We start from the raw sequence: 14,120 nt of genomic DNA, 5'->3' as shown, positions 1-14,120 counted from the left end.
GGGCGATACTACGTAACGGTTTTATTGAAGGGAGCGATCCTACGTTGAAGTGGCGACGATTCGTTAGAGGTTGAGAAACACTGCTTTAACAGAATAAAAAGTTTATTGAATTGAATAATTTCATCATCCTTTTTAAACTTGCACTTCTCCCTATTTTACACCGAATACAACCAATACGAAGCCTTGTATGCGGGAAATTCTGAGATTATTTACCAAATTATAAGTATCACGACGTAATGCACAAGACCACATAAAAAAAAGGTAAAATTAGAGAAGCGAGAAGCGCAACATTAAAGAAGACGTTACTTGTGAGAACATTATAACGGGATTATACCGTCGAGCAGGGGCGGAAACTTACAAGCAAACGCAGTTTCTATTAATTAATTTATTAATAAGATTTCAACGAAAATAACAGTAAGGTCAGATTAATTTATATTTAACTTGTAAATGTAGTTAGGCGTTAATTGGAAAAAGTTTAAATGATACACGAAAAGGCTAAGATATTAATTGACGAATTCGGTTCGATTAGAGTATTTTGAGGAATAAAGTAGCGGTTTTAACGTCTAGAAAAACTGGAAAAATTGTGAATAAAAGACTAAATAACCGTATCGCGTATAGAAAAATCTATGAAGCGTTACGGAACATCTTTAACCTAGTACGGTTATTTATTTTATGACAAAACTATACGACCTATCACTGTTCTAATTTAGATTTGCAGTTAGTTGAACTTGGTTGATGATGGAGAGACAGACACTACTAGCTCTGGTAGCTTTTGTGAGTATAGTCAATTATTATTATTATTATTATTTTATACATAAATCCTATAAGTTATGTCTTATACTAATGTCGAGTCTATAAAATGCTATAAACGTATTATTCTCCATGCAAATAATTAACTCCGGATGTGTTGTATACACCCCACGTTACTATTTCAATTAAGTTCTTTGGCCAAAGATGTAGAAATAAAAGTCGAATCGTTGAATTGTGACAGCATTTTGCTGGAAAGGTTGTTGCTGTTACGCATGAAGAGTGTGCAATTTTTTCGACTACCAATCTTAGTTAAGGATGTATTTGATGTTATGTGAGAGAGAAGTTAAAGACGAAGTTTATTTAAAATATGTTACTTGTTATCTACATTTCGTGAATTCCTAAATGTATAAGTTAGGCTCAACACTATGTAAAGAAGCACTTGTTATTTTAAAAAATGGTGTAGTGATTCCAGAAAACAGAGAGGGGTTTCGGATAGAGGGGGGATAATATACCACAGATGTTCGCCGGTTCCAATTGAGAGTTCAATTTAGAGGGGTGTCTAGGATGTTCGACTTGAGGGGTTCTACTATACTCATCCTGTGAAGGTGCTAATTGACTTTCTGATTACCCGGTTGATGGGAATTATGCACAAATAACCAAATAAAACGTTTATAAAACAATATTAAATCGTTAACATTTATGGTATTTATGATCATTGAGTACAAGTATTAGGGGACGTAATCTTCCAATAAAAGTAGCACAACAGGATAAACAAGTTGAAGAATTTCCAGGAAGTATTATCTTGTCACCCATCATTCAACACCTCTACCTTTGTAATATAATATCTGCATATAAGGGACAACGAAGGTAAGTTTCTTTGCGTGAGAGTAATTTACGTCACTCTCTACGTTTACTTAAACGTCTACTTTATAAGTACAGTACATCGAAATTTAAAATTGTATATTTTATATAGAGATATAGCCTAATTTTGGTTATATGTAAATACAGTAAAATAGCAGAACAAGAACACAAAAATGTGTTCGCATACAGCGTCCCGAACAGAGTTTATAGGCTACTTGTTACTATATTACTAATTAACTAATTAGCCAATTAGTTATACAGGGCGATCTTTTAGTAGTGATTTTTGAATCACTACTAAAAGTTACGTGCCGATGTTATAAACGATAAAATGTAGATGCCACTACTCCCGGATTTATATAGGCCTACGGTAAAAGGAAAGCTAGCCTATATCTTAGGGTCTCGTTCTACGAAGGTCCTACTTCCATTATCAAAAGCAACTTACAGTATACATTCAAACTGCAGTACATATATTAAAGTGCTTTTGATAATGGAGCGTGGGTATATTGGTGAAGGAGAGGGCCTGTTTCATGCCATAGTTTAGGGCCACAAATATAAATCAGGCTTTGCAAAAACGTAACCGAACAATTACTTTTTTGGAAAGTCACCGCATATGTATTTTATTGAAAAATTAATCTCAAATATTTATTCAGCGGGGAAAACAGCTGAATTATAAACATAAATATTAATTGCAGAACAGAGTACGAAGTTAATACTGGCAAGTGGCCAGCAGCCATTAATTAAGTATTATGTACTTTTCTTGGATTTCCGTTGTTTAAGGTTTGATATTTTATTTTATAAATAACTAAATCTTTTATAAATTTTAAGCTTTTAAACATAAAAAAAACTGAATTGTTAATAATTATGATAAATATAACAGTGATATTTTTTAATAACTAACAGATTTTTGTTATAATTTCTCTTTTTAAATTTATATTCGATATGCCGGTAATCCTATTTTTAATTAATTATAAAAACTATACAATTATCTTGATCAAGAACTCGAACTCGTTAGTGGGGTAGAGTTAAAGGGCTTCCTGAACTGATAAGTTTTACAGACTTTCGTTAATTTGTGTAGAGTGTACGAGTTTACATTGATATGACATACTAATTAATTATGTACATACACGCCGATGTAAACAAACATACTTAAATATACTACGTATATGATTATAAGATATGAAATACAAGATATGTTTAATAGCAATAATAATAATAATAATAATTTAATATCAAGTTCGGTACGTGTAATTGAGTAAATTTCTCGGAAACAAGACGTTGTAATACTGTAAATAGGTCTACATTCTGAATATAGGAAATTTAAGTGCTTTTGAATCGTAAAAAATAGATTTATACCTTAAAAGTTTTTATTTGGATTATTTTCATTTGATATTTGCCTAATGAATTTTTTTTACTTAGTTCTGTAACAAATCTTTAAGCAAATTTCTAGAAAGAAATTATGTTAAAATTATTTATTTACATTTTTTATTTGTTTTATAATAAATTAATTATTTTTATTATTAAATTAAATACATAAGTGTATTAAGTAGGATTTATACTCGCTGTTTTCTCCTATTTGGGCCCTTCTCGCCCTGTAAGAGAGTCTTTCTTGTACGCCTACAAATGCGGGTGACCAGCGATTCTATGCCGGATCTTAAGTTGTCGCCTTAATCGCCTCAGCCACCTGTCCTCTATACAGATTTTAAAATAATATGACGAAAGCTTAAAAAATTTATATAAAGAAAATGATTATTGTCGATTTTTTCGTAACTATTATCATTTCGCAACAGATAAGTAATGTTTCACTTGGGAAATTCCGTTGAATTTTCTGTTATATTCCCCAGAAAAGAAAAAAAATTCGTTAATTAATTAAAGTTGAGAAATACTTTTCGTGCAAAGCTTTGCGAATTCGAAATAAACTTTGAAAAGAAAACTGTACGAAATTCCCCATCGAACACGAATCTAGATTAATAGGATATGGCAACACAATATTTGGCAATTTGCCAAAGGGAGTGTTTTTCAGAGGGTTTTCTATGGAAAAAGTGGTTCCTTTTTAAGTGTTGTACAGTGAAAAAAAAAACAAAAAAAAGCTATGTGGCTAGTGTTTCGTAGTGTTATCCACTTCTGACTGCGAATTTTTTTTGCTAGTTTATCAATATGATGTTTAAAAGTTAATTTTTCATCGACGATCACACCAAGGTCACTGTTTGAATGAACATAATTAATTTACAGCCTATTAATGTAAAATGTATAATAATTTAGACTTCTTAATAGTGAATAAATACTTTTTTGGATAAAGTAATTTTCAGATTTATGTGTCGAGGGAGGCGAATAAAATACTGAGATCAACTTGTAAAGTTTCTAAATCGGAGTTGACCTCTCTTAAGTATTTTATGTAGTACGACAGGTATTTAGTCTTTACTCTTGAAATACATGAATAGGGACTAATTTTGTGAAGTTGGATCGAAATCGGATGCCACAGTGTTGGATGGAATTTAGTATGGTCCCAACTGGACAGTAAATGTAGTAATAGATACAGATTTCTAAAATTCTCAGCTAGAGTTATAGACAAAGGTCTGGGTCTGTAAGATGAAGAATTTCCTTTGGGAATTAAGACAATAAAAGAGGTACGCCAGGTAAACAAGGTTTTGATGGAATAAAATCGGGAGTATTATACGAGTATAAAGCTTTTAAAACAGCTTGGCGAATATAAGAAAAAGTAGAAGAAAACTGTCTTAGCGATGTTCTTACTAAAAAGTAAAGGATTAAAATTAACATATGGTGAGATGGAAAAAAATATATTTTTTAAAATCATTGCAAACGCATAAAAACATACTCGCCTGGGACATGTTGATACTTATTAGAATTGGAATGTATATCTCCAGAAAATCCTGGGATTCGATGCAAACATATGGAAATGATTAAAATGGAACTAAAACAATTTTTATAATATATTTCACATTCTGCAAAAAAGTTTTAGAGAATTATATGATGTAAATATAGTATAAGTATGGGAATTGCCGATGGATTCCACAAATTCTATTGTTTCCGCATTAAGTTTCTAAGTTTCTTTACAGATTGATTGGAGAAAGTACCTATCTATGTATACAGTAACAACTTGGAAATTGTGTTAAAAAATATACTATTATTATTACGTAAAGAACGAGGAGTATAAAGAGCGATGACGGTTAAAGATACTTTAGGTATTTCTTCTGCTTAAATTGAGTTTCTACACTAAAAAATATTCGATACAAGTAATGAAGGGAGATAGACAAATTATAGTGACCATTCAGTGGTATAGGTAAGAAGTCACATTTATTTTTAATTGAATAGATATTATGTAAATAAATACGAAATTTGAGTTTATAGCGTTCGGCCGCGAATTCGAATTTTAACTTACACGTTATTGGAAAAAACAAAAAATCGCCAAATCAGGCAACCGTAATAATACGATAGTATATATGGTAGAAACTTCTTGCACTAGTACCGGGTATTTTTTTACCATTTCTTGTCTTACGGAATATAACCTGATTACAGCAGAAACATTTCGAACACATTCGAATTATCTCATTTGGGGGAAGTAATCCTCTAAATCAGTGTTTCCAAAACTTTTTCGATCGCGGATCCCTTCGACCTCAAAAAATTTATCGCATATCCTCCAATTCTACCTTACATTTTTCGCGATTTTTTTCTTTCGATGCTTCTCGCGATTTTACCCTGTCTCCAGAGTAGTCTAATGTAGTAAACATTAATTATAAATACCCTGTTTATAAAGAAGTAGGGATGCCGCAAAAATATTATCGACTTGGGGTACCATTATTAGATACGTGAAGAATACCGCTGGCAAGGTGTGACCCGCGACCAACTATCAGTTTTTGGTGATTTTATCCATTCGGTCTCTACTGGGCAAAAACGAGTGTATAGTACTACTGTACATACATGGTAGCTTAAATAACACAACGGCAAGAAGTAATTTAGAGCTTTCTTGCCTTGGCAGCACAATAAAACCAGATGCATTGATGAAATCTATATCAAAATTTAAGCAATTAATTCGTGATATGTTAAATGCCAGAAAGTCCTAGAAAGATGTGGAAATACAGGCAAACTTCTGGGCTAAACAAATAGAACTAACGATAAGTCCTAGCAAAACTTCGATGGCCGAATTTGATAAAACTAAGAGATCAGAAGTAAAAGCGAAAACAGCTTGCTTACGGGAGAAGCTCTACGTGCACTCAATGTTGAAGGAATGGGGAAAATGTTTAATATTTGATAAGGGATAAGCATTGCTTGGTGCTTCTACAGACAATCTGAGAAGCCGATATAATCTACCTCGTATTTAATTCTGCTACAAAACACATCGGATTAAGGTTCTTAATACAAAAAGCACACTAGATCACACTAATTATCTGAAATGGTTGGGCTGAATTTACGCTTGTTTCTCCATTTAAAGCTGCAATTTGTTTTGAAAGTGCTATATCTAATACAGTGGAACCCCGGTTAACGAACGTCCTGGTTAACGACCAAATCGGTTAACGAACTTTTATTTTGCAAAAATTTTGTCTCGGATAACGAACAAAATTCGGATAACGAACGTAACGGTATTTTGTGTCAAATTTTAGTTGGTGTTAGGCATGCGCGAGTTAAGCATTGCTTTTCCGAGTGTTTGTGCTATACTTCTTTTTTCAGTTTTGTGATTTATATATTTAATCAATATGGCATCCAAGAAAGAAAAAAGTCATAGTGGCAATAGAAAACGACAACGCAATATAAACGACAATGCGCTATCGCATTTGAGAAAAATTTTGATTAAAAGAGTAAGACAATCAACTTTAGATCAATTTCTTGTTCCTTACGGAAAGAGTTTGTTTGTTTGTTAAGTTATGGCAACGCAACACTTGGGCGATCTGCCTAGGGGAATGCCTTCTGGGAGGTGTTTTTAAGGGAAACTGGCCCCTATTTAGGCGTTACAGACGTGGAGAAAACCCGGAAAACTCCACGTGGCCAGCCCGTCTGAGCGAGGTGCGAACCCACGAACGAACTCCCCGTGTTCAAGGTACGAAGACCACTTAGCCACTGGTGGGTTTTTTTTCCGAAAGAGACTTCGACTCTAAGAATCTTCCAATGAAGTGCTACCCATTATTTTTTGGAGGGGATTCCCCTTCTAAGCATTAAGGTTCGTATATCTCCACTTTTCTGCCACCAACTACAACAAACGAAGGTATGTACAGTGCTATTTTATTAAACAAAGTTTACATGTTTGTTGCTGTAATGATAGATACTACGTTTTCCTACATTTTCATCGAAGAAAATCTGCTGTATATTACAAATAAAATCACAAAAATTTCGGAGACAAGAACGGATTAATTACATTTGCATTAATTTCTATGGGAAAAATTGCTTCGGTTAACGAACAATTCAGTTAACGAACGGAGTCGCGGAACGGATTAAGTTCGTTAACCGGGGTTCCACTGTACTAAGTCAGCGATGAAATTTTCTCTAGAAATTTCCGGAATAAAGTAACTCTTTATATATAGATTGGGTAAATTTCTCCAGTTTTCATCCTATTCCATCGTGAATTCGAGTACGCTCATAATTCGTGAAATTAGTAGATAATATATACGGTAATAATTCATATTATTTTTTGCCTTTGTGAAATATTCAGTGGCAAACAACATTATGTTGGGAATTTGGCGTATAATAATATCCAAGTATAAGTACGTTAAATAACGCAATGAGTGATTATGCAATGATAGGGAATGGAGAGACCACCAGGAAGTATTCACGTGCGTCTGACGTAGATAACTCGGGCATTCGTTACCCTGCCGTTCCATTGTGGACCAGGCCGAATCGAAAGGTGTCTGGAAGAAAGCCTTCTTAGTGTCCAGGTCGGAGTCAAAAATCAAAACAAAGAAATGCTCATATTCAACCTGGATGGCCGAACCTGTTCCTATAGGCCATAGGAACGACCAATTTTTGCCGCCAATATTAGAAATATAATTCTAGTTTCAAACTATATCTGCTAGTGTGTAATACAGATCAAACCAACAGACATTTTCATAGGAGTTAGGATAAAGGGAAAGAGGAAAAAATACTTTAGGTATTGCTTTCCGTCCTTAACATGACAACCACTCTCTCCTTTTGGCAGGACCACTTCCTCTTCTACGGGCCTATAATTTGTAAACTTTCCATCATAAGTATTATAGGCCATACTATTGTATAATAGTATGTCCTACAATACTTATTTGTGTACCAAATTAGTGTTGTATAAAAATATTAAAATTATGTGGGTGTATATTTCTGTTTGTGGAAAGTAGTGATGATAAAAATTGTTGCAAATTAAAGCTCTGTTCACCCGTGCAGAAAATTGATCATCAAAATACTATAAAAACAGAATACATCTATTTTGTCTGTTATTTTAACATTTCTGGTAAATTATTTTGCAATTCTTTATATGAAAAAGTTGATGAAAATGCTAAAGTTTAAATATTTTTATCTTGTTTAAAGCAAATATTTTGACAGTATCACTTCTAAACGGATGGATGGCCGGACGGCCAAGATTGCAATCTGCAGCTCTAAGGGATCCGGGATCGAATATGGACAGGTCGAAAAACCTCAGGAATTTTTGGAGATGTGATCTATCTGGATATGTTTGGCCTCATCCGTCATCAACTGTCCACCCCATTGTAAGCTTGGCCGAACCCATAATGGGCTTGCTAAAAATAGGCTCTTTTGTTGCCCTAAAGTAGAAAGAGTTTAAAAAAAAAATAGCACCATTGCTTTGAACTTCGGAATTTCAATTCGCAGATCAGAAACTTTAAACAGAAGTTAATACATGATTTTATCACACCAATGAAAATATCATTGAAACATTTGTGAATTCAAAAAGTTTTGATTGAATAATTAACACCTGATATCGGTAAACTATTAGCTAAGTGTCTGGTTATAGTTACGTCTATTACAGTAGATCAGACCAGCAATGACATCAAGCAATACGGATAAAGAGTAAGGAACCCTTATTGTGATGTCAATTATACGATCTGGACCAGTTTCGAACCCGGACCTCTCACGGAGACAGGATACAAAGCACTGTTTAGGGTTATACGTGAATGACAATGTCAAATTCACGTGGTGCAAATTTTAAACGAGTTTCTGCCACTCTTAGCACAAAATTTCTAGTCACAAACTGAGATTCAAATCCGGGATCGGGACGTCATTTCTCATCCTTCACCCGAGTGTGCCACTCCCATTTCGAGTTAGACTTATCCAAAACAGAAGCTGTGTGATTGACCTTGTAAATTCGTTAATTGACAACAATCCATTTTAGGTTTTACTGGACGTGTTAAGAAAACATGGAATATGCTTACAAGTGTATAACTTTTTTGTTACACACTGTAAAAAATATGATGATTAACTAGTAAAATTAAAAAAGTAGAATGAAGTATAACAGTTTTTAATTTTTTATGAATGTAGGCAACTTTCAGATGAAAACAAAAAATACGTTTCCTGTTTGTCACGATACCTTTCTATTTGAAATTTTCCGCATGCGTACACTGCCCTTAAGCTAAACAAGTTTTTATAACCGACTTCATCTCTTATTTTATGTCGTTACGCTTGTCTAAACCACAGCTTATAAGTAAACTTTACTGTATATAGGCCTCATTTATTCATTACGTTATGAAATTGTTTATAAATTCCCATAATATATAATATAAATATTATTATTATTAATAATACTTTATTACTCGTATTATACATTCAAAAGAAATATACTTCATTGTACTTAAAGTCTTCTTTATTGCGTAAAGTATAAAGTAATGCTTTTGTAGAGAACAGGGCTGTGGAGTCGGAGTCGGAGTCGTGGAGTTTTGGTGTTTTAGCCGGAGTCGGAGTCGTCAAAAAATCCGCCGACTCCGACTCCCTTTTACTTACCAACTTGTTATGTATATAAAACGGAGTCGGAGTCGGATGGTAAGGAAAAGTCGGAGTCGGAGTCGGTAGATTTTTACGCGACTCTACAGCCCTGGTAGAGAATTAAAGAAAAATTCCAAGTTTGTTGACAGTGCTGGATTATCGACTAGATACGTGCTTTATCTTAATTTATAAATAACCCTAAAGCTACAATTAGACATTATCAGTTTATAATTTAAAATTATATAGAGGATCCCAGAAGACTGAGGCTCATCTACATAATGTTCGGTCTCGATCCCGACTATTTGTTGGTGATTTTGGCAAGTTATTAATAGCCCATTCCAATTATATTATTGAAATAATTTGCCAGCTACGAGTTAGTTACAAGTATAATTTAGATATTTAGAAATTATTCCTCTGCGAAATTTATAAATTTAAGTTTACGTTCTGTTCGCGTTTGTATGCAACTGATAATGTACTCGTCTTTGTTTCTATCCTTATCTATGGTGTTGCTTCAATTTTTGTTTCTATTCCCCTTTTTTTCCTGCAAATGAAAAGTAGAAATACAATGCAAAAAACCGATTTCTTGATTTTTGTTATCGATTTCTTTTAGTTACAGCAAAAAATAACTCTTCAAACAACTTAACAACTTAACGTGTCATTTTTAAAAGATAAAATACATGAATACGTAGGTGTTTAGGTTTGTGTGGAAAAGACAATCCTTTTAACGTTGAAAACTATATTACAGTACATACACATACTTACTGGAATTATCAATAATATTAAAAACACATGTAGAAGGCCTTAAACTTTAATATTGTTTGCAATAATTATAAACTAACACACAATGTTTGTATATAACTTATTTTAAAAGATAAAGATGGTACAAAAATTTTGGTACAAAATTTGGTAGGCTATTTACTGCTACAATAGTTGATAGAATAATCTGATTATTAATGTTTCACATTAATTATATATGAAATTATTAAAAACTATTAAATTGCGAGACTGATTTCTTTGTGCGCTACTTTGGTGACTAGTACAACATTATCACGATTTAAGTCTACATAAATATCGTGGGAACGTTCGTTAATTGCCAGTAGTAATTACCCAAAACTCTGATCTCCGATTTCAAAAAATGTTTTGGTTGTTTCGTTTTTGTTTAAAAAAACATGTTCAAAAGTTGTAATAAGAAAATTAACTATTACAAAATAAGAAAGCACGTGTTGAAGATTTCATGTAGTATGAACTCATTTAACAAATCTATTTGTTTAAGGAGGGAGTTCATACTCACGTGATTCACTCATATTCCAAGTTGGCAAACGTAATTGGAACTTAAACCTTTAAATCAAGATGTCATTTTCTCGTTCCTCGTCCGATTGCTTGTCCAAATTAAGTAAAAACGAAGCAGATTATACAGCCAATTATGCGCCGATGTCATAAATAATATGTTGCAATTTTACTTTAGTTTTTCTTGTTTAGTCTGAAAAAAATTTAATTGATATATATAGATATACTGTATATATATATGGGTCAGTTTATTACACAATATAAAGGGAGAAAAACTGGTAATGTTTTTAGTAATTTACATCGAAAATACGAAATAGTAAGTACGCCAAATTTTGTTTAATTCCATTGGATTTTTGTATCGAAACTTAATTTTAATCTAAGTAAAAATTAATCATTTCTGGCAATTTCTTCGACAACCTAACTTCTTAAAATCGTTACTATGGGGTCAGTTATAATGGGCGCGTAGCCTGATAAAGCGGCTTTGATACATTTTTTGAATCATTATCGTTTCAACATTTTTAATTGCCATCTCTTTTATATGTTTTGATAAAATTTTTCTTTTATCAAAACATAAAAAAGAGATGGCAATTAAAAAAGGTTGACAAACACAAAATTAATATTTCTTCAGCTTGTATAAATCTATAATTATGGATATTCTTAAATAAAATTTAGAGCAACTGATTCTTAAAAATAGGACATCAGAATAACTGACATATATATGGAATTCAATTTAAAACACCATTATATGTAATAAAATCTCTAACGGCTGCATTAATTTAACCAACAGATAGTGGAAAGTCGAATTCAATCAGCATTCATTACAAGTGAGTGAGTTCTGACTGATTAATTTTGACTTTCAACTCTGTTAGTGAATTCAGCCATAATTGAAACATTATTGGTTCCACATAAAGACCTACCAATACAGAGAGATTATACTATGTATTGCAGTTGTTTGTCGGTTTCAATTAAAACAGTTCAATTTAGAAGTGTCCAATATGTAGGAGGATGCGATTGAGAGATTTTATTGTAAATGCAATTAATTCTGTAGTCAAAAACCATTCATTTTTCCGTCAAATCCATTTTAAAACTAAAAATCTTGGATTTTGTGACGTTATTGTACAGACAAAGCAAAGAATTCGTTGTTATGCAACTTACAATTGGTTTACAAAGAGATTTAAAAAGTTTTATTTTTAAATTTAAATTTTAAAATATTAAATCACTACTTAGGCCTAAATAGCATTAATATTAATTTTTCCAATAACAGATATTACTGAACTCTAGAATTCTATCCATTGTATCATTTTTATTTTATTTCTAATTGACTTATAACGAAAAATTAAATTTAGTAAATGACATCAAAACTAATTCTTTGTCTGCAGTAGTATTTCTATTCGAGAACCGTAACCGGTTAAAATTGCTAATTAGTTGAGCAATTATTTTCTCATGAGTGGTTTTATTTACAGATTCTGTAAACAAACGAATCGTGCAAGAATAATCTGTAAAAGCTGCTTGAATACCATCTAATATTTTATAATTTTTAGATAAAATCAAGAAACATCTAGAGACTGAATCCGTAGAAATGTATTAAATTCTAATAATTGAAATGTCTTAATTTAATTTCTATTAGAGCGTCGATTATCCGAAAGTCAATTATCCGAAAGAATTCCAGTCCGCAAATTTAAGTTTTCGCCAGTGCTGTGACGCTGCAATCTTTGGCTATGCCTTGGGCTACTCAAATATTTTACGTTTTTGATACTAAATTAACTTCTGAAGTATAATTTTTTATTGTTTTTATATTTTTCAATATATTTATTTTGTTTGTACAAAATAAAGAAATAACTTTTAACGATACAACAGTCTTCGTTAAACTTAACATCGACGAAAATTCAACGCGAAGTGACACGCAACAGAGAAAAATTTCAACATGGGATAGATTAATATATTTTTTCGTACGTAATCGGTTATCCGAAATATCGGGGTTTTCCCCCGAACAACCCGTCCTCAATTGATTCGGATAATCGACGCTCTACAGTATATATTATCATACAATTTGGCTATTTCCGTCCTGCGAGTAATTAGAACTTTCCCCATGTTCATTCGGGTTCGACATCATGATCGAACCTATAATGGGCAATGGGATTGTTTCACGGTGGCTGGGAGGCGAAAGATGAGCTTGACATATCTACAGTAGATCAAACTAATCATAAAAATTCCTGACCGAACTTGAATCCGAATCTTTAGAATGGCCATGAACGTTTGATCGTTCACGGCCAACGTTTGAAAATATCCCACATACACAAGCATACACAAACATTGGTGTTAACTAATACACGTAAAACTACAAAGTGCATATTCTTTTCCGAAAGTATATAAAATATTCATGTAAATTTTCATATTTTTCAATTTAAATATAATTTTATAATTTAAAATGTTCTTTTACCAAATTTGACTATGATTTTATTAAAATAATGTTCTACTTATTAAAACTTTTTTTAGCGATTGTAAGCGATGTTCAGCCAACCAAGCAGAGAGAATTCTTTTTAGGAATTCAAAAGCTCTCAAAAGGTTATTGAACAAAATAAGGATAAACTGAAATATACTAGATCAGAGGTTGGCTACCTAGGGCACGCAGAATGATTTTCAGTGACACTCTGATTGAATAGAAATGTAGTAAAAATTATGTTTTAATTATTAATTAAACATTTAAATGGAAGCCATAGTTCAGTGTAGGCCGTGGTAAATTAAAAACGAATCTCTTGTTTGTATTTTTATATTATAGCGCTTGCGTTTAGGCTCCGTGTCGCCATCTACGTGTTGTGCATGCGCTTCACATTTAAAATTATAATTCAATTAACAACTTAACTTCAAAATTATATAAATTTGAAGTCCATTATAACCGAACCAATTTTGATAATATATATAACAAAATTGGTAGAATCATGTCGGCACCCGGAATAACATTGTAATTTATGCCGCTGAAAGGTTGCCGACCCCTGTACTACATTATTAATTTAGTATAAATTTAACAGGACATTGCTAATTTTATATATTCATGCACATAACTTTCTTTTAATTTCTAAATACAAACTTTCTTATTTCAATTTCTATAACTTTTTGGCTTTCTTTTTCTGCGTGGATTTGCATAAAAACAACGTTTCTTTACAATTTTCGAAGATTTTACACATTATTAATTTGATTCATAAATCTTTTCCTTCAGTAATACAAAGCTACAGCAGAAATTACTGTCGTAGGTTTTTCATCAGCGAGAACGTGAGATTTTGCATACAAGAACTTGAGAATATAAAAACATCTAC

The 14,120-nt window shown here is 32.3% G+C and overlaps 1 protein-coding gene across 1 annotated transcript in view; it reads left to right on the top strand.

Annotated features, from left to right (window-relative positions):
- The first annotated feature begins 552 nt into the window (after positions 1-552).
- The window catches only part of LOC111620566 (venom phosphodiesterase 2-like), a 30,252-nt gene continuing 16,684 nt past the window's right edge, over positions 553-14,120 (top strand). The window contains exon 1 of the mRNA XM_023362513.1: positions 553-774. Coding sequence (XP_023218281.1) covers positions 736-774 — 39 coding nt within the window. The 5' untranslated portion in view covers positions 553-735. The remainder of the gene's footprint in view (positions 775-14,120) is intronic.

This window comes from Centruroides sculpturatus, unplaced genomic scaffold (assembly GCF_000671375.1).
Source record: "Centruroides sculpturatus isolate CEXI.00-Female unplaced genomic scaffold, Cexi_2.0 scaffold76, whole genome shotgun sequence".
NCBI lineage: Eukaryota > Metazoa > Arthropoda > Arachnida > Scorpiones > Buthidae > Centruroides > Centruroides sculpturatus.
Note: the sequence above shows the minus strand (reverse complement) of the source record. Positions and strands in the feature narration are given on the sequence as shown.